General features: G+C 41.8%; 1 protein-coding gene across 2 annotated transcripts; it reads right to left on the bottom strand.

Moving 5' to 3' along the window:
- Positions 1–331: 331 nt before the first annotated feature.
- On the bottom strand, positions 332–16,186 carry col6a2 (collagen, type VI, alpha 2). 2 transcript variants are annotated; one of them, XM_058636530.1, is made up of 32 exons: positions 15,996–16,184; positions 13,934–14,031; positions 13,729–13,829; positions 13,444–13,587; positions 11,762–12,124; positions 11,648–11,668; positions 11,491–11,556; positions 10,274–10,372; positions 10,147–10,173; positions 10,026–10,052; positions 9,864–9,908; positions 9,648–9,701; positions 9,485–9,547; positions 9,350–9,412; positions 9,211–9,264; positions 9,084–9,119; positions 8,928–8,990; positions 8,744–8,806; positions 8,585–8,647; positions 8,323–8,385; positions 8,189–8,239; positions 8,001–8,099; positions 7,849–7,911; positions 7,635–7,670; positions 7,498–7,543; positions 7,253–7,405; positions 6,997–7,091; positions 6,187–6,368; positions 5,916–6,094; positions 5,769–5,807; positions 2,662–2,996; positions 332–1,285 (listed from the first exon to the last, which is right to left on the bottom strand). In XM_058636530.1, the coding sequence occupies exons 2-32, from the start codon at positions 14,013–14,015 to the stop codon at positions 1,016–1,018; spliced, it is 3,045 nt and encodes a 1,014-aa protein (XP_058492513.1). In that variant the 5' UTR covers positions 14,016–14,031; positions 15,996–16,184; the 3' UTR covers positions 332–1,015. The 2 variants fall into 2 exon arrangements, with proteins under 2 accessions (XP_058492513.1, XP_058492519.1); XM_058636536.1 differs by lacking the exons at positions 332–1,285; positions 2,662–2,996 and adding an exon at positions 3,152–4,629 and having other exon boundaries at positions 15,996–16,186.
- Between the last annotated feature and the right edge of the window lie 5,654 nt (positions 16,187–21,840).

Raw genomic sequence — 21,840 nt, 5'->3', positions numbered from 1 at the left:
TCTAATTTTCCCACCAGAGGAAGCTTGTGTGCCCACAGCTTGAGAACCACGGAGCTAATGCTTTGAATGTAAGAGCATTTGTATCTGTTAATACTTAAAAGTTGTGCACACCCGTTTTAGAAGCATAAAGGGAATTCCTCTGTGGGGATCAGAGTGCAAAACAAATATTTTTTTGTTAATGTGTATTCATGTTATGGCACATTCCATCAGAGGGGCAAATCCTTCTTTGCCTTTCTTTTACTGAACTCATTGTTCAAGCCTCTTGAACAAAGTGTACACTGATTGAAAACACACACATGTGCATTAAATCTTGTAAACACAATACACACTCTTGGGGTGACCACACTAGGCTTTATTTGGACTTCATGTTTACAGCTTTGTTTTTATTCTGTGTAATTAACTACAGTACATGTGTTCAGTTGTGTTTCCTGTGTGGTGTGAGTGTGAGGCATTTTGTGTATGAAAATATGTCTCCGTGTGTTTAGTTTTTTTTTTGCAAATCCCCTGAACAAACAACAGTAATAACAACATAATATGATGTAAAAAGACGTCTCAGAACCAATCAGATGGTTTTGTCCTTTTTTTCTATCAGCACCTTTAATGTAAATACTGTGACTTTTTAAAGAGAGAAAGAGAGAGAGTTCTGCAAACTAAAAAAAAAACTAAAAACCCAATAGAAAATAATCATACAATTGTTTCGTACACATTCAATCATCATATGCCTCTCCACTGGGATCCTGATGAGTGTCTTTGGCTGGGAGAGCTGACCATGGATTTAGAAGAAATAGAACAAATTTGTTGATATTTCTGATGGTATTGCAAACCTATGGTTTTGTTTCTGTGTGCTGCTCCTGTGTGGATTGTTGTAGCTATTGCATTGCCATACATTCATCATTCATACACATAATGATCTCAGAGGTGTGGTGATGCCTCTGTGTACACTGTACACTGAAGGAAGGCCGTTATTTCTTTCTATAGATTCTAATTCTATGGCGTAGAGCTTTACAGTTCCTCACTAGCATATCCAGCGGATAAAGCGGTCTAAGAATGAGGGTTTGTTCAGTATGGCGTAGTCATCTCCTCTAAAGATGGCGGACATGTCCCCAAGTGACACCTTTTGCAGCACCTCTTCATCTGTGTCAGTTCCCATGGCAATCACGGTGGGAACACCTTCTGCTCTTCTCATGGCAGTTACACCTTCATCCAGCTGCTCACTGGCTGTGATGCCATCAGTGATGAACACAAAGGCCACCTCAGCGTTGCGGCGAGTCTTGCGTTGTCCCCCCTACAAATACAGCATGCAAAAAAAAAAAAGAAAAAAGAATGAAGTCAAAATCTTAGGCATCTCTTTCCTCTAACAGAAGAAAAACAACAACAAATTAGAGCTAAATACTTTGTGTACAGATCAAACTAATTGAATACGATCGATTCAAAGTAATCCAAAAAAAACCTCCAGGCTCCCGACGTATACTTCAAGGTCAAGTGTGTAATGTTTGGTGATAATTTGGTTCGGTGACGGTATCATTCTGTTCGGTCTTTGTGAACTGAACTGAGCAAAACTATCAGACCTGACGAAGAAAGCATAACATAACATAACACATATGTAACCTGTCAAACGGGAATGCAGGTGTCCTAAGGTGAGCTCAGGGAAGACAGAAAGGGAGGGCGAAACCTCACTTGATCTTGATTTTCAGTATGAACAGAGTTTACAGTAAGCAGGAAATGCCAGAAAAGTGCCCCCAGGAATAACTGGCTTGTAGCGGCCAAGCGTTGTGTTTTTGTTGTAATCCTGCTTAAATAACACTTGCCACAGTGATCTTTTACACACATGATCACTGACGTCTGCAGAAAAATCACTTTCGAGATTAAATTTGTTGCTTCCCTTTCACCCTAGCAAGCTGGGTTGTGACAGATCGTTTGTATGTATACAACAGGGACATGAAGCATATATCCTCTCCAAGTTTTTTGATCTTTGTGAACTTTTCACACAGCTTTTAGAATTATGTTAATTTGTATTATTACCTATGCACTGAAGACTGTAATGACACTATAGTTAGAAACTTCCAGAGTAGAACCAATGATAGTAGCTTGCTTTAATTAAGTTATGGTGCTTTTCCACTATACATTTATTACTAAAATAAAAATAAAACTATAATACCACGGAAGGGGTTGTGATTCGGCTCAAGATCGCCGGCTTCCGGCAGTGCTGTTGCTAAATACACCAGACCCCTCTGTTAAATAGTGAGATTTTAGAAATGTCCTAATGTTGGAGATTAACGCATGTTTTCAGGATTTTTACCTGATCTACAGATCGCCATTGATTCCTGTGTCTTACATCGCACTCATTCCAGTGATTACACTCACTGCCAATCAGTCTGTCGTCACACTTAGTATCAGCTCAGGTCACTTGGAACCTCGCCAGAGCAGGTACTAAAAAAAAAACACCAGGTACTATCCCTAATGGGAAAGCAATATAAACTGAGTTGAGTCAAGATGTGCCAAACCAAGTTGTGTTAAAGCTTAATAGTGGAAAAGCACCATTAAATATAAAGTCCCTTGGGACCCCCTTTGGGTGTGGCCCCCAAAGTCTGTTGAAACACCCCTGCTGGTTGTTATCTTATGCAAACTAATCTCAGACTGATAAGTGTGTGTTTGTCATACCGGTAAAATCACGACATTGTTGACAGCATGGATGATGCCGCTGCCCAGAGCAGAAGAGGAATCCATGTAGTTGACAGCTGCCAGTGAATCTGAGATCACTGTGAGATTGTGTGTGAGTGGGAATTCCACCCTTTGTTCTGTAGGGCTGCCGTACTGCACCAGAGCCAAGCGGGCATTTCTTTCATCGGATGGGCCGTTGGCCATGGTGAGGCGACGGGCCACATTCTCAATTAACTCTTTGGCCCGGCGGTGGTTCTCCAGTCCCATCCTCTCAGAACCATCCAACATGAACACCACGTCCACTGGCCGCTGAACACAGCTAGCCACAGCCGGCTCTGGAACAAGACACACACATACATTGAGTTTTATATGATACAGGTGCAGTTGAAAACGGCGAGAGCCAGTAAAAGTATGATGTGACATGCTACTTCCTGTCCAGCTGCATGATGTAGTCCAAATGTTCTCAAATCACTAGTGATCTCACTAAAAATGCTCTTTCAGTTTGCTCTGCCATTTTATTATCTTGAGAAAACATCACAAGCTACATTTCATTTTATACCAAACAGTGGTGCAGCAGTCAAATAACTAATATAATGCCCTAACACTTGTGGCTATAATTGCTCTGTAGTGATTTTCCATAAGTCATTCTACTTTACCAGCCAAGCCACATGCAAAAAAAAAAAACATGCACCAATTAAGCTCACAGAATAGCTCCTTCATTATCAGAGCTAAATCAAATTAGCCATCCATCCATCCATCCATCCATCTTTTACCGCTTTATCCTCCAAATGAGGGTCGCGTAGGGTGCTGTGCCAATCTCAGCTGACATAGGGCGATAGGCTGAGTCACACCCTGGACAGGTTGCCAGTCCATCACAGGGCCACATAGAGACAAACAACCATCCATTCTCACACTTACACCTACGGTCAATTTAGAGTGTCCAATTTGCCTAATCTCGAATTAACCAAAACCAATCCTTCACTTAAACCAGCTTCTGATTCATTTTACTGAATACTGTCACAAAACCACATATTTCCCATATGTAATCCCCTTTCGAGTCACTACAAATGGAAGTCATTCACAGAACAGAAAATATGTAAAAGGCCATAAACATGGATTTGTGCAAAAGAGCAAAAAAACCAAAAAAAACCAACGAACATCCCCAAAACAAAACAAAAAAAACACGTTTGTGATTCAGCTAGCTCATGATTCACAGTGGGAATTAGTCTTCATCCAGCAGCCACTGTACATTATACAGGAGCAACATGAATGACTCTACAGCGGAATCTGTCCAACAAATGGATGACATCCACATTCCATGTGTTTGTCATGTGTTTCTCCTCTTACGTTGAAGAAATGATATGTATCATATTTATATCCCTTTTTCTGCGAGACAGCGCACCGCTTCCTTACAGAAAGTTAATCGAAAACACTTGATGAGGAGTCATGAATCCACCTTTTGATTTTGGCACGTCATATACAGCAACTATACATAGAGAAGGCTGCTCTGAAATGTTAGGATAGCCCCCACTTAAAATCATGCATCAGCCCAGGTGTTAACTACACCAACAGATTTACAACAAATGCCCACTGCTGTAATAGGATCAATCTTATGTCCCACGCTAAGCTTATTAATCATTGGCATCCATATTGGCGAGGTAGCATTGTTAGCATATCAGCATTAGCAGAGTCCTATGGCTTTCTCTGGGTCTCCCATAATGTCCCCATAGACATATTTGAAGGAGTCGATGAACAGCTGGGTCCACTGCTGCCTGTCTGCTCCCCCGGCGAGTTTGGCTCTCTGGGCTGTGTATGCCATGGTTGCCACGCCAACCCCATACTGCTGCTCACTCAGGCCGTTCAGTAGGCTGGCCACACTCTCCAAAGAGGTGGGGACCAAAGAGGGGCTGCCTTCTTCAGCCAGTGGCTTCCAGGGGGAAGGGGTTTGCCCCACAGTGATGCCCCCTCCTGCAACAAGTGGGCGGAATGACATTGTGGGCGGGGTCCCACTAACACGACGCATCAACACAGCCAAATAAGATGCTGAACGCATACCACTTTGCACATCAAAGCAAGACTGGTCTTGTTTGGTTCTTTTAGAAGCACAAAATTTAATGTAATACTTTAATATGTAGTCATTTTGAACTCAGCTAAAGCCACACTGGATCTAATCCTATCCCAGTTTAAAAGCATCAGTATGCATCAAATGAAGAGACAGTTATGAATCGAGACATGACCTCCCCTACCATCAGGGAGTGGTTTAAAGCATGAATCCAATCCAAAATACAGTCTAGCAGAGAAAACTTTCAACAGCATCTTGTTACACTGAGAAAACAGACCTACTGTATATGTACCTAACACTCTCACCTCCACATCAGTGTCGATTGCTCTAAAACAAGGGAAGTCAAATATGTACTGTGTTCGTCTAACGTGATTTTCGTATTCTCGTAGCAGCCTCCGCATTTACTACTTAAAGCTCAGCTTCAACTGTTCTCTATGGAACACAGAATAGTTTTTTTTTGACAAATGTGCCAAAAAAACACCACTTCCAGGGAAGCTCAGCTTCTCTGTGTGTCAGTGGAGCAGTGGGAGGACGCTGATGCTGGGCTTCTGCATGATGATTGGAGGAACTGTCTGAAAGGAGGAACCAGTTTTTGATTGACAGCGTTGAAGAACCTTTTTCTGCCTTAGTCCTGTGTGGATTTTGTGAGGGAAGTGTGTAGACAAACAGCTGGTCGTTGTGTGTTATTTGCTCAGCAATATAGCCCATTTTCATTTGTACATATATACTGTAAATAAAAGCACTATTATAGCATTTCAGTTTTACATAATTATCATCCTCATTCTAGTTGTTCATTTGCAGGATTTATGAAAGAATTTAATATATAAACTGGGCCTGAAATGAGCTTCCCCTGTTTCAAAGACCAGCAACCACCACTGCTCCACATACCTTGTTGACAAGGATTTTGTTTAAAGGATACTGGCACCTTAATAATGCTGGTTATCCATGCCTATATGTTGATGCAACATATTTGTGTGAACTTTGTTGAAAACACAAAGGGAAACAAATTTGATGCCTCAAATGACGCCCGTTTCAAAGATCTTACCTGATTTACATGGCAAATCTGGACATATAATGACAGGATCTGAAAAAACAGACAATGACAGTGTCAGAGGATAGGGCCAAAAAGTAAAACAGCTTCTCATAGCTGGTCCGAGCAAAAATGTAATACGTATTCCAGTAAAGCCTATACCAGGGCAGAGCACATGCTCAATCTTGTCGATGAATTCCTCTGCCACCAGGTCTGCGAAACGTCTCATGCCCAGCACCCTGCCATCCCTCTGGCAGGCGATGCTCTTTAGACTCTCATTCTCCTCAATCTGGTCAAACATGTCCCCGATACCAATCGCACTTACGTCAACACTGGGATCACTGCTCATGCAGTGCATAAATACAAGAACTTTGGTTAGACATTGTTGAAAAGTATATATGGAAACTGAAAACAGCACAGGAATTGCAAGCACCTGCAGAGGTAGGTGAGCAGTGAGTCATCATCTCGAGGATCGAAGCGTCCATCCGTGATGACAACTACAGTGACATTGGCTTTAGCTCTGCGGCTGTCTCTGATTAGGTTGTCGTAGGCATACTTCAGGGCCGATGGGGTCCATGTTCCTCCAGCGATCCACTCCAGACGCTTCACTGCATCCTGCATGGTGGAGAAGGCTGCATGTGAGTGATGTGCACAACACAGAACAACTGACAACACTTGTGTAAGATCTGCTCAAATTACAATATTTTGTAGATTTGGTTTAACTGAGTTTGTCTGAGTTTGTCTCTTTTTGTTTTTGTTGTCAAGACCAAAGTGCACAATGTATTTGTCCATCTCTCACTACATTTATATTCAACCTGTCTATAAAACAAATCTTTATAAACCGGGTTTAATATGTTTTTATTTAATTCTCAAAAATGGCAAAGTAGTTACCTAAACCATTTTGCCAGCGCACTTTAGTCAGTATGAATAAATAGAGCATTTGTTGGGGACTACTTTCACCATTGTGTATTAACATGCATTTGAAGCCCTACTTTAAACTACATTGTTGTGTAAGTTAACGCCCAGTGCAACAATGCATGAGGCAGGGTAATTAGCTACAATAATTGTTTGTTGACTAAAACATAGTATGTTACATACTTAAGTGACAGTCAATAAGTGACTGTGATGATGATGATGACTTCCATCTGCCCTATGGATGCAAAGTTGCCTAAACATTCAAATGTCATCTAATGTTGACGGATAAAATGAAATAAAATGATTGTATTTGTGCTTCGCATGAGACCTTGAAAGCTGTTAATGAGTCAATCTTCGGATCATTCAGTCTGATGGCCTGGAATGTCCCATTGTGACTGTACTGCACCACTCCCACTCTTGTGCCTGGTAAAACAAAATTCAAAACACGGACACATTTTTGGCAAGGTTGTTAGTAAAACGTTTTCCTGTTGGATGCACCCAACAGCAACACAAAGAAAAACATTGTGACAATGGCCCAGGCTTTGCTATGTCCCTATACCATTATACTGTATTTGTATTTTCACCTGTGTCTGACTGGGGGTCTTTGGAAAAAGATCCCAGTCTGTTGATGGTGTTGATGACAAAGTTCTTCTCCAGGGTGAAGTTGGTGAGTCCCACAGACTCTGAGCTGTCAATCACAAACACAATGTCCAGGGCTCCGCAACGTTTCTCACAGTCTGCAGACACAACACACAGCCCATAATGAACCCACAGCCTTTCAGAGAGTGTTCTGAGACATGATTGGCAAAGCCATGCTGGATGAACTCACCACAACAACCACATGTCTCCCTGATGTAGTTCATGACGTCACATTCCTGCAGGAAAAACCGAATCCATCATTATGTTCTCTGTGTCTTTCAGATGACGCGCCAGACATCAAACAATAGGGAGAAAAAATGTTCTTACAGTGAGGCCGGGATCTCCCTCGGGACCTGGATCTCCCTATAGGGGAGGAAAACGCACAAAATGACTTGTTTGGGATTACTAGCATTTAACTGAGTACACAAGTAAAAATATGTTTGGCCTTTTCTGCCTGGATGCAGCAAGTTTTTGACAGTTTGCTTCATCGGCACTATGGCAGTAAGCAGGCGGGCACATGTATAGAATGTACAGCACTTACATCACGCCCAAACTCTCCTCTTGATCCTCTTGGTCCAGGTTCACCATGAGGCCCTGGCTCACCCTATTGTGATTAACAACATTATTACAAATGAAACAATGCACACACTGCATATTTCTTCAAGCGAAGCCTAATAACAATGAGGTACATACAGCTTCTCCTGGGGTTCCTTTATTTCCAGGCCCGCCTTTTTGACCACAGTCTCCCCTGCTGCCACGAGGTCCACGATTACCCTTCTCTCCTCTCGTACCCTGCAGAAGAACACAGGAACACGTTGTCAGCCAACATGTGTCACCGCAACTAGCACATGTAAGGGCAGTAAAGTGCGTGAGTACATTACCGGTGATCCTCTTGGTCCAGGATAGCTGAAGCCAGGTCTTCCAGTATCCCCCTAAATAAGGACAAAAAAAATGCAGCAGCAGAGGAGAAAACGACACAAGGAAAAAGCAGCCACACTGACCCACAGATGCTCACCTTTGGTCCAGCCTGTCCAGGTTCTCCTCTGGGCCCAGCATCACCAGGGTCACCCCTGGTACCCTACAATACAGTTAAAACAATCTCAAAGAGGCACTTTAATATGAGTATGTAACTTCTGCCACTACAGGTCTCTCAGGCAATACAATGATACTCGCATTAAACGTCATTAAAAGGATACAGATTTATATGGATTGCGTTGGAAACATTCGCGCTAATGCAAGTACACCACACAACAATGTTAGAAATATGTTGAACCTACAATTTTTCCACCCTCTCCTGGGGCGCCTGGTGCTCCTCTGGGACCTGGCAGACCATTGTCTCCCTGTTCAGAGGAGAGAGCGTTGACAGTCAAGCGAGTATGATGTCATATTGTAGAGCATATATAAGAATTGTATAAAGACAATTCAATTCTTCCTACCTTTGTACCTTTGTTTCCAGATTCACCTGGAAGCCCTCTCAAGCCCTCGGGCCCCATTTCACCCTGAAACAACAGTAGGCAAAATAAATGACAGAAACACATCTGAATAGATGAATAGAAATTACGATCATGCAGAAATGTTTCACCGTTTCACTCTTGTGCATTTGTGTTTATGTAACTATACCTTTTCTCCCTTTCCTCCATCTGGCCCTTGAGCACCCTTTGTCCCATAGTCCCCTCGTCTCCCCTAAAACACAACAACAAACATAAGAAAACAATCGGCAACACAAGGACAGAGATAGACAGGGGAAAGCGTCATATGTGGGTTAGGTGTTCTTACAGGCTCTCCTATGGCTCCTGGAAGTCCAGCTGTTCCCTGTGAAATACAACACATTTGTGAGCCACTAAAGTACATACTGTACTGTGTTTGGATGTGTTTCTGCCTGTAGAGATGAACTGAGTCTTACTGGGTTTCCTTTCTGTCCAGGGACGCCAGGTGCTCCAGCACCTCCCCCCTCTCCCTAGAGAGGAAACACCGGTTGTTAGCCTTTTTACCTCCACCATGTTCTGGCCTATTAAAGTGTCTAAACAAAGGGACAGGCTTACTTTTGGCCCAGGCTCTCCAGGTGGGCCAAGGGGACCAGCTCTACCAGGGCGTCCAGGATCTCCCTGAAGACAGAATACGTACAAAATTATATTACAATGATTGTTTCTGCTTTGAGTATAGACGCGACTGCTTACCTTCTCGCCATCAGTTCCAGAGGGACCACGCTCTCCAACATCTCCTGGGTGACCGTCAGGACCCTGTCAAACATTGTACAGACACCATAAATGGATCATAAAGCAAAACAATGTTTGTGCACCAATAACGCTGTACTTTTTTTTTTTTTTTACAAATTCTTACTCTGTCGCCTGGGTCTCCTTTGCAGCCAGGAGCACCAATACGTCCAATTTTGCCCTAAAGTGCAAAAGAGAGGGAAGAAAAGTTTACGCTACAAAAATCTTTACGTGAACAAAAATAAAACCAGAAATCCACTATTTGAGCAATTCAGAATAGCGACCACTATGTACAGCTCTACAAATGTTGCTCGTTTAAAACGCAGATTTGTGCTGCTCTCACCTTCTGACCATCAGTCCCATCACGTCCTGGGATGCCACCCACACCCTAAACAAAAGACAAGGAACAGTTGAAACAAGAGAAATTGCAATCACATTCCAGGATGAGGATTCACTGACAGGTTTAAGAGAAAATTAGAAAGGAAAAGAAAAAAAAAAGTCCCACCTTCTTCCCCTGAGATCCTAGCTCTCCCTGTGGGCAGACAAAAGGTCAAATGTCATTTCATGTACAATGCATTAGTACTTATTAATACTTACTTATTAGTACTCAACAATCAGCGCCTCACCTTCTCGCCTTTGAAACCTCTTTCTCCCTATAATGTAAAAGAAAAAACATTAATAAAGCCACAAACAAAATGAATGTTTCATACTCTGCAGTGAATATCGGGTACGTATGACAGTATGGCATCTTACTTTTGTACCGGGCTGACCGATGGGACCCTCAATACCGGGGTCTCCTGGGCGACCTCTTTCTCCTTTCAGACCTGGATCACCGTTGTCACCTTTAGCTCCCTGCATTCAAAGAGGGCAATGGAGAGACTGTCACTGAGAATGAAAGTGACTGGTGGTGGTTTGTGACATCTATAGTAGTTAATGCTTTTTCCTTGAACATGAATTACAGAGGATGTAACTGTCAAAACAGAAATAAAACAAATGACAAGGCAGATACTGTACAGTATAATAGATACAGTATATTATGCACATGTGCATAGCAGAAGAAATATAGTACACATAAGGGGAGGGGGGGAATCAATATATGAGTATGTGTATTTGATTTATTGGCAGTTCCATTATCAGTATTATCTGAAATACAGATATTTTTCCACTTTAAATTTAAGCATGTTTACTTGAGGTCTCACATTTGTGCTGTGTCCTGTTTTAAGAGGCTGTATTCAAGCATTCTATTTTATTTTTTTTACAGCACAAGCTCAGCGAACACTGAGTAGGCAAATCTAAAACGCTTTGTCTTCTTCTCGGCTAAATTTAGCAATGAATTTAAAAAGCCTTCTGTTTGTTACGTTTTCGCCTCCAATTTAGATAAACGTGTGACTGACGGACTTGCGATGTGAAGTGATTTGAAGAATCGTGCAGAATCACAGTAAATCATAAGTGCAATACAAATCCAATCGTCTAGTACATATGCTTTTACATGATTAGAAAACAAAATACAAGATTATGTGGCCATCAAATACATAGAAGATAGAAGAGTTTTAAGGATTATGGCCAAATGTAAAAAAAAAAGAAAAGGAAAACAGCCTTACTTCTGAGATTAAAGCCACAAGTCTGACTTATTTTTCCTCAGAATTCTGACTTTTTTAACTTTTTAAATTTTGTTTCCAAAAAAATTCATATGTGGCCTTAATCCTCTTCCATAATATTGAAATGAAGGGTATGCATTTGTGTTGTATCTATAAATATGAATTTCCATCTGATGCTATTCTTTCCTCCACCCACTCCCTGTTAACCATCCCCACAACCGCCACCTGAGATTTGAATTACGTGCTAAATTAAGTGGCAACCTCTTGAAACCAACTGTAAACCACACACATACTGAATGAAATAGATCCATGTTTACAATGATAAAACATGTTTACTCTTACATTCAGGTGATTTTTGTGTGTGTAACTCACTTTTTGTCCTCTGTGGCCTTTTGGACCATGAGGCCCTGGTGTCTCCAGACAGGACACTTTGTAGCACTGTGAAATAAGTAATGAGGAGATACATCCGGTGATGATGCGATACAAAACATTTGACATTTTGGATTATTTGGTCTCTGTCTCCTCTTACCTCTACATAAGCCAAATGTTTCTGTGAAGACACAAAAAAAAGACAACATGTGAAAACATGATCATCATATTTCACGTATCCCTGTGTGTCTCTGTACGTGTGGCTGTGTCTTACCATTGTACTAATGATGCGGTCAATAGTGTCAATCTGTATGACAGCTCTTCCCTGGCTCAGATCCACAGCCATGAAGTCACTCCTGTAGACCTGCGCTGGAGAATTGGCAATCTCCCGCAGACCTGTCTCATCAATGTTCTTGGATGCTGCAACCACAAATATGCGGATGCCTTCATCCCGAGCTCTCTCCGCTGCCACCTTGATGCCCCCACATGGGTTTCCTGTCACATGACCATCTGTGATGACCACAGCAAACCGTAGGGCACTGGGGGACGAGGGTGAATGCAGCATTTCCTGGGTCATGTTGGCAAGAGCACAGTCGATGAAGGTGCCTTTACCCAGGTATCGGATTCCTCTAACACCCTGCAAACAGTGGGAAGTTTGACTTGTCATCAAGGCCAAAAAGGCATTTTATGAACTGGGAATGTGCATATTTGTTTAATAGAAAAAGAACACAAAGGGAGGACTAACGCCACTCTCGTATCTGTTTTTTTGCTACTGCAAAAAAGGAACAATGAACTTAGAAAACACAGAGACAGTTGTGTTTAACACACACACCTACCTATTATATTGCACATTCTTATAGCCTCTGTATATACTGTACATTTAAACATAGTAATGGAAAAAAAAGCAGCCTGAAATGCTCTGTGTTCTGGACACCAAACATAAGCATTTTTATTCAGATGCAATAAATAGCCAAACATTCAATCGTGAGTTGTCTGACTGAAATAAGGTTTCCTTTGTGAAGTAATAGTCTGAATTGTGATTTGTCGGCGAGTATTGTTTGATAAAAACACCACTGATAATCCCTGGAATTAGTGATGTCCTAATGTCTGTGAAGGTTCTCAGTCGTCCAGGACTTAGTCGTCTTCAGGAGTTTGGTTACAGGCAACTGGACATGTTTGAAATGAGCTGAAGACATTTCACCTCTCCCTCAATTGGAGGACAAAGTGGTAGAAAATCCAAGAGGCTTCTTCAGTTCTCACTAACTGGTGTATGCAGGTATTTGACAGGCAGTAATGCTCGTCAAGTGAAATGGTCTGTTAATAATATAATCTTTTTAAATTGGTGAAGGTTTTAGGTTTCACCTAACCTGTTATTCTGCGTGTGGGTGCCGTACTGCATTACCTACATTGCTCTATTGGTACCACAGAGTTTTGTCCTTAGGATGAAGTGGATAGGGTCAGGGATGTCATGTTCCCGAAATGAAAGTCTTCACAACACATACATCTGTGTGTGTGTGTGTAATTTAATGTCTTATCATTACTAATATTAAAAATACTGTCAGCAAATATAAAGTATTTTATATATCTCGGCCCATGTTTTCATGATTTACTTCCATATAAAAACATTTGTATTTATAGAATACATACCTTACGAGGGTTTGTTTTGTGGACACCGCCATCTTGGGCTATACTGTTTCTACAGCAGCCTGTTTTTCATTTTGCATTTGCATTTTGAAATGGGAGCTTTAATCCGAGAGGAAAAACCGGTCAGCTTAAAGGGCGGGGTGAGCAGAAGGGTTCCTCCATTTGTTGTACTCTGAATTCTCACCATTAGATGTCACTGTTCTCAGTAGTTCTGGACCTTACAGGCCAAAGTTACCTTTTTAACACTTGGTAAAGAAGCTGCATGCACACATACATTCACGTGACATGCATGCCATGGCATGCGTCACTCACCTTGATGAAATCGGCCTTGGATCCAATGCGACTGAACACTTGTTGTTTCATGGAGAAGTGCAGTCCACCGATGTTCCAGTTGACCCGCACCACATCTTTGAGTTCAGCATCATCCAAACGCTCCACAAACTTTTCAGTGAATTCCTACAGGAACAAAATGCAAAGATGAAAGTGTGCAACAAGGCAAACGCAGCCAATCGTTCAGGCACAGCATCGACAGCATAAAATGGGATGTCTGTGTTGATTTAAATAAAATAAAAAATAAATTGCAGATATACAAGGAACCTTGATGCTCTCCACCAGAGATCCAGGGGGCGACTCCTGCAGGGCGATAGTCTCAGATGTGTCAATGGTGAAGTACACGTCGATGGGACATTCATTCTTCTCTGTAAAGCACACAGACACACAGAATGCATGTAAAGCCTCAACCACTAAAAAAGGCAACAAGATATGCTGTATCATTGAAGCTGTGTTAACACATGGACTCAACTGTTGCACTCGACTGTTGTCGTCTGTCCGTGAGTCAGGGCTCCAAAAAGAAGACAGAGCCCGATGACCTCTAAACCCAGCATCTTCTTCTTCTCCTGTCTGATATATGAGGGAATAGGTCACATGTCTCAGCCAGTAGTCTTTTTGGTCTCTTTTTTCTTTCCAAAGTAATGGAAATAAGAGTGAATAAAAAAGAATGTGGAGGGAAAAGGAATAAAGATGAGCCCAAGCCAAGAGACAACAATAACAGTATGGAGTAGTGTTTCCACATCAATTCACGGACAGTATGACTAATTATCAGCATGATTGATGACCAACAATTGAACTTTTTTCTTTTATAGTATTATATAGCATTCATGTTTCGGTTAGTGCAGGACTGGATCATCAAACTAGCTGGTAGCCTTCCGTCTCTAGGGAGGGAACTCTCCAAACTGTAGCTGCATAACTGGTAAAACCACTGAGACATAGCATATTGTACTTCTTCTTGTGTACACTGTGTCGGCATCCTGGAATGAGTTTTGACAAACGTGTAGAACAATGAATTTATGCTTTCAACCTGATTTCCTGTCAGTGATTTTGGTGATTTTGGGACATTTCTCAGAGGCAGAAAGTGCCATCATTCATTTTTATAACAGTATTATAGTATTATTATTCATATATATGACACTATTACAGTCCCATGAGTGACATAAAAAGGATAGAAAACAACAATATAGAACAATTTCTGTTTTTTTTCTCCCTTCTTTCCCTCCTCTCCTACTCCTTAAAACTTGCATGCTGAGTCAAGAAATCAAAGAGAAAAAGCAAAGAAAGTGGGAAAAAAACTGAACGATGCGACTGAAAACAACTTATCCATTCATCAAGATTGAACATGAACAAATAATGGCTACTGACTGCTGCCAAGAGAACAAAATGGCCACCACAATTATGTAATAGGTTTGAAGCCATCACGAGTCAACGATACTCTGTTAACATAATGAAACATAACATTAAAGCACTTAGGGATTTTTTTCTAGAATATAAAGTGCGTTACAAATAAAATGTATTATTATTATTATTATTATCAATAATAATAATAACATTTATGTCATTATATATTATTATAATGATATAATGACATGCTAACATTATATATTATTCAACCAGGACACAATTTAGCACTGCAGTCACAACCTGTGGATGTTCAACAGATCAGATCCACTTCCTCTATAAAGGCCTAACTCAACTCATCATCATAAAGTACGTCATCCTTTCAAGCCATGGAAAAGTTCGGCATATTTCCTTCATTGAGGAAGCCTCAACAGAGCAGACTGAGCAGAGTGTACAAGGTGATACTCTGCTGACCCCTAGAGGATTTACTCTACGACCTCATTGTACGACCCGGTTTAGATGTTACGGTAGGATTAAAACATGGATGCTTGTCATTTTGGGGGGTTTGACTTGGACCATGTATCACTTTAGTTGCACACATTCACATAAATACAACCAACAACAAACTAATTACAATGGCCAGTGGTGTGGAGCTCGACTGACTGTGAGGGAACTGAAGGACTTTGATGACTGTCCTCACACCAAAATTACACTGTATGACACCATCAGTCACATGTCACTGAACATAACCCAAACGTTCTCTCTGCTGTGGCTCCCTCTAGCGGACAGACACCGGAGGACCGCGGAGGAGTCGCTCTTGCAGATGCCCATTTCTCTGAGACTGAGAGGTATAGTTCACGGCGCATAAAAAGAAGAATTAAATAAATAAATGTTTCATAATAACAGTAATGAAGAAGAAAAAAACATCACTGCACCGGTAAATACCAGGTAAGGTGTGCTGAGGTAAAAGCACCAGTAAAAGTGCGCACACTCTCAGCTTTGCGTCAAAAGCAAGTCGTTGGATGAGAAGTCAAAGGCATCAATACAGAGAATGAGAATAAAATCTGGGTCATGCAAAAAAAAAACGAAGACCGAGAGAGAGAGAGCGAAAGGCGGACGGAGTATGCAGAGAAACAGAGAGGACGATAAACTGAACGCAGCACAAGGCTGTGCGTAAAAGTGCTACAACATACCCAAACTCTTTCCAACTGCTTCAAAACGTCGTGGGTGCCTGATGTTCTGCTGATTATCTCATCTCAGCAGGCTGGAAAACCGATGAAGAAGTGGGACACTGGAAGAGAGAAGGGGGGATAAAGCCGTGGATGCGCTGCGTTCACTTCACGCAGAGGAGCGGATCGTTCGCTCTCCTGTCCCGGTCCAGCCCCAGCAGCTTGCTCTGATCCCTCCTCCTGTGCGCGCACGGCGCACCCCAATGTCCACTACTGGCCGCTTGGAGGCGCCGCAGCTCCGCAGGAACCCGTGTGCGTGCGCGCGCGCGTGTAACGACGGCGTGTGCGCCGCTGTGTTGCAGCCATGCACCCAGTGGCGTCATTAGGCCTATTTTAGGGGGGCTAAAGCCCCCCTAAAATATTCTTAAGCCCCCCTAAATAATTTTATGTTCATTTATAAAAAAAAAGTTGTTTTTTTTTTTTTTTTTTTTTTTTTTTTTTACAAATAAGTGCTGACAAATTCAATATAATGTGGCGAGAATTTGAGTTTAGATAAATAATCATATAACCAGTTATTATTAACTTAAATGTGATCATAAATCTTAGTTTCCCTTATGGAAGCGGTAGAGAGTCAGAGTCAGTGCGTCGTTATCGAGTCCATTCCACTTGTTCATATAGAGCATGCCCAAATCACTGAAATCCAGTCCACGTTTTCCCTGCAACCTAGCTTGCACTCGGTACCTGGGTACCTGCAGTGTGTGTACCGGGAGCGGAGCACACAGAACCGACTAGAGCAGCATTAGGAGAAGAACGTGAACGAGAATGGACATACGACAATTTTTTCAAGAGAGTAAGTATCACTGCTGATAGTAACAATAAGTTAGCTGCAGCCCCCCAGCTAACAGCAGAAAGTCCCACGTAATTGCCAAATGCTCCCTGTTTGACAAATAAAAACCTGGCTTACACACTCTGTAGCCGAGAGCCCCCTGTACAGGAGGCAGCATGAGATGCGTGCTGTATATCTCTGTGCACTTCTTACCTTTATTGTTTGCGGTCAAAAGTTACATTTCAGCTCCAAAAGAACTCTGCTACTTACAGTAGCTAGCTAGTTAGTCCGAAATGCAATGTGAAGGTCCTGGTTGTTTATAGAGTTAGGTGTGCACTCTTCATATTATCTTTGGGGTGACTTCCTTCTGGAGCATCAGCTCCAGCATCAGATGCACACCGTGAAACAGCTCATTCACGTATGATTATGTGGATAATAACAATAATAATGATAATACGGTAGTAATAATAATAATCACTCCACCACCCCTATTGACCTGTAGGAGTCAGGGCAGAGGAGCAGAGAGAGTGAGAGGGGAGAAACCTCTACTGGAAAGGTGAGTCTAAAGGATTTCACAGGATAGAGTCATTTGTGATGCAGACAGTCCTGGAATTTTATGGAACTCAATATGAATATGAAATATGAAACATTTCAGTCCAAGTGCACCATACAAGACTTATTTAACTTGAGCTTTTATTCAGGAGAGTAATGATTGGAAAGTGGAGATAGCCAAGAGAGTGATGTATAAGCCAAATTAGCCTGGCCCAAATATTTTCAAGAGTACCTTAATATAACTGTAATTTATGTAATTAAGTTATATTTTTTTCAGGGCTTAAAATTACAACCATTTTAGTCACATATGTGCCCAAAATATATTCTGTGTGACTTCAAAATATTTGGGAGTAAACAATTATTGTGTTGTGAGTGAAAGTCATGGCATTACCCTCTTTGTTGATCAGTTATTAATTCAAATCATTGTGTTAAATGTATCTTGAAGGGTCAGGCAGAAGGAGATGCGGAGGGAGAAAAAGATCAACAGGCAAGGTCAAGGCAGAGAGAGCAAGGGGATCCAGACATGGATCAAGAGGCATTTGCACAGTAAAGTATCTCTGTTAAATCTGTCCAAAACGTGCCATTTCTCAGTTTTTGTTAGCTGTTTGTGAAATTAAACGTTCGCTCACATTCTGTGCATCTCCTGGGGTCTAAGCCCCCCCTGTCCTTAAAACCTAGTGACGCCCCTGCATGCACCAGTAAAAGACGATGCCAAAGCGGAGCTAGAGTTTTTGAGTTAGCCCCCCCCCCCCCCCCCACGCCCCAGAGACGCCTGAAGCTCCAGCAATAGATTGTAATGTCTGTTTATCATTAGGGAATGTGATAATGTATGGATCACGTGGCTCCTCAGGGGAAACCACAGCAGAGTCACTCTGAGCTTTCATGTTCTTTTTGGAGTTTTGGAGGATAGTGTCCATCATCAGGTGAGTCTGAGTAAAACAGAACAGGATAAAGAGCAGACACACACACACACACACACACAAAAAACCCCTTGCTTGAGTCTGGTGGTCTGGTTGCAATTAGTTTGTCAGTGAGGGTTTACACTCGGTGTAAACACTGACAGTGTGTCCATGAGTCTTCTCTCACCATGTTTACATGCATGTAGGTGCCTCAGCTGCCCCTCTGCCTATTTGTATGTGTTCAGCTCTTCATGGACGCAGTGGGAGGTCTCCCTTTACGAGGATTTTACCATGCCTGTGCACATCTGCCCTTACATTTACACTTCAGGGTGGAAAGTAATGTTTTACTCCGTACTGCTGTTGATGTTTGTGTGACGCTCGCTGCTGCTCCAGGTGCCTGATGTGGCCCACAGAGCAGTCAGTGCATCCACCAGTAACACTGCCACTAATGAATTGTCCAGCCCAGAAACACAGGAGGCAAATGTCAGGAACTGGCTTTTTCGTCCAAGTCCTACATCCGGTACACGATAAGGCTACTTGACGGAAGATGGAGATTATAGGGGTCTTTGAGGGTTAAACCCGTGTGGCAGATGCAGACACGCACGACCAAACCTTTACCAGAGATCACGCAGATGAAAGTTTCCAACAAAAGTGATGGACTCCACAGTCGTTAGAGACACACATTTGCAGGAACGAGCCTCAAAATGCTGCTCCCTCTGCTTTGTGACTTAACTTTGTATCTAAATGTAGTTGGAGATGAAACAGCAGTCAGCTTTGTGCCAAGGGAACCAAGTTGGGGGGGGAGGGGGGGAGAAAGAAAAGAAGAGGAGGCCAGCTGTTGGCCAGAAATATTACTGTGCATCTCTCCTCTCAGTCCTTCCTGGCTCCTGACGGCTTTTTCCTTAAAAAGAGAGGAGTGGAAAAGTGTGTGTGTGTGTGTGATGGGGAGATGTGGAGGTGGAGGGAGCAAGTGGAGGGGTTCTGGTCTCTCTTAAACTGTGACTCATATAGTAAGAATTACCTCCCTCCCAAATAGGAGTAAGACAGTCTCTCTCTCTCCCTTCTGTGTTTCTCACACACACACACACACACACACACACAGACTTTCTCTCACTCTTTAAGGTTTTCCCCTCGCTTCTTTCACATGGACTGAACAGAGGGTTTCACTAGGGAGGGATTTCTACATAATCAGTTCCAGAATCATATCTGGATTCTGCCAACACCGCTGCAACTTTTCCTCGCAGCCTAACCACAGACAATGCACAAAAAAACATTCCGGTCAGTTTCACGAGCAAACACGCACACACACACACACACAAAGAAGCGGTCTGTGCTCTGTGCTCGTCGACTGCAGAAACATGAATGCAAAAACCCAGCATGCCAGTCCAAATGCAAATGGCCACATCCGCTTTTGTCAGACAGCAGATACATGTTCATGCTTCTCTGCAGCATACACAGAGTTACAAAGACGTGTAGTTACAAAGAGTAACAAATGAGCAGGATATTACATTAAAGTTATGATAAGCTACCATTAACTCGCCTTTTCCCAGCTTCTTTTTGGAGTCAATATTTCCCCCCTCCTTTCTGTGCCAGATGTGCTCTGTGTTCAGACAAGGCAGCTGGGACTCATTACCATCATGCATCCTGAGCACACACATAGGGTCGAGCACTCAAATGGTCAATCCCAGTGCGTGAAACTTACAGCCTGAACTAACCAGTGAATTTCTGTGGAAGTGCTGTGCTGAGCATTCAGAGGTCTGAACTCTGAAGCTTCAGAAAACATGAGGAAGGAGGAAGCCGTGTCGCGAGCCAAGATAAATTTCTGAGGAACAGTCTCCACTTAAAACACAGACACAAAGCAGCATGCACACAGATCCCATAGATGTGCAGATACACCCCTGTATATCATCCATGGAAAAATGCATCATCATGCAAGTGGGCACACTTAAACAAACCTCAAAAAGGAAGAAACATATCACGAAGCTGCAGCCAGACAAACGGGCCTGCAAGCACACAGCCGGTGTCAAAACAGTGGCTCGCAATCTGGACAACTGGAAAAAAAAACTGCCATCGGGAAAAAGGTTCAAACTGAGAGAGTTCCTCCAAAATTCAGTTCAATAGAAATTCAGTCAGTGTGAAGTCTTTAATATAAAACATCTGTCTCTCAGATTTAACAATTGCATGTCTGTGAACTGTTTATAATTCTCACACATCCACCAGTGAGGAGAAAAATGCAATTAAAAGATGTTTGTAGTGATAAACGTTTAACCCCAAAGGAGAAATTCTTTCTTTCTTCTCTCTGCTATCTTCAACCGTGAGGTCAAAGATCAGACTCAGGTAAAGGTTGAAAGTTGCTAAAAGGTGCTTTAGCAGGCAGAGACTTGCTTTCACTTGGCACAACCTTCACTTTTCACAGAAAAAAAGTTTCACTTTGAACAGAATTGCGTTTAAAAAGAGGATTTGGTTGCAAATATTGCAGGTAATGTGACTGAAACACATCAAAGCACAACAAAACAAGGGCTGGAAACAATGACGGCAAATGTTTAAAAGAGCAATTATATTGGTGTGTAAACACTAAACCATGTCATAAAGGACAAAGTGTCCAGGTTAAATATGACCTACAGCAGCCTGTGGGACATGAAATGAAAAGGCAGATTGACTCAGATGAACTACTGAAGTAAAGTAAAGAATATTGAGCTCTTTCATGACAATAATGTGTATAAGACTCACCAGTTGCAAATGACAAAGCACCATATGACACCAATGTTTTGCAATAGTGATAAAAAAGGTCCAGCAGTGAATGGAAAAGTTTGAAAATCAGAATTCTGAGAAAAAAAGTCAGAATTCATGCATTTTTCAAAAAAAATTAATATAAAAAAATATTCTTATGTATATATATAGATATATAATTATATATATATAATTATATATATATATATATATATATATATATATATATATATATATATATATATATATACATATATACTTCCTCACATTCAAACCATTGTCAAAAGAGTTTACACAATGTGGATTAAACCCTCTGTTTAACCCCAATCAAAGTGATGTCACCTGGCAACACTTCCACACTGCACACAGGAAGTGATTTTGTTTTATGTCCAGAGAGACAACGGCAACAGCAGCATTAAAGCGAGATGGCTGCACACAGGTTAGAGTTTGACTGAAAACACAGAGATAAAAAGTAAATTCTACTGATAAAAAACCCCCAGCCGTTCAGAAGTGTGACAGAATAAATCTACGTTTCTCCGCTCGTCTCGGCTCTGCTGCTGTATACACACAAATGCTCCCTCAGTCAGGTCTGATAGTATTGCTTGACAGAGATTTGATTTAATGATGGCTTGGAGCAGTGGTCTCAAACTCGAGAAAATCTCAAACAGATTCAGTTTGTATCATAAATACGTTTCTTTCATATCAAAACAAATGCTTTTATTTTGAAATCCCCTAATGCAAACAAATGTTATCTGTAAAGCGCTTTAAAACAATCACAGTGGACCAAAGTGCTGCACAGAATCATAGATTATTGACAGAATAAATAAAGGACATAAAAGCTCATATTATTATACCATTTGAA

This window comes from Solea solea, chromosome 1 (assembly GCF_958295425.1).
Source record: "Solea solea chromosome 1, fSolSol10.1, whole genome shotgun sequence".
In the NCBI taxonomy this organism is placed as follows: domain Eukaryota; kingdom Metazoa; phylum Chordata; class Actinopteri; order Pleuronectiformes; family Soleidae; genus Solea; species Solea solea.
The sequence above is the reverse complement of the archived record's forward strand: the minus strand, read 5'-3'. Positions and strand labels throughout refer to the sequence as shown.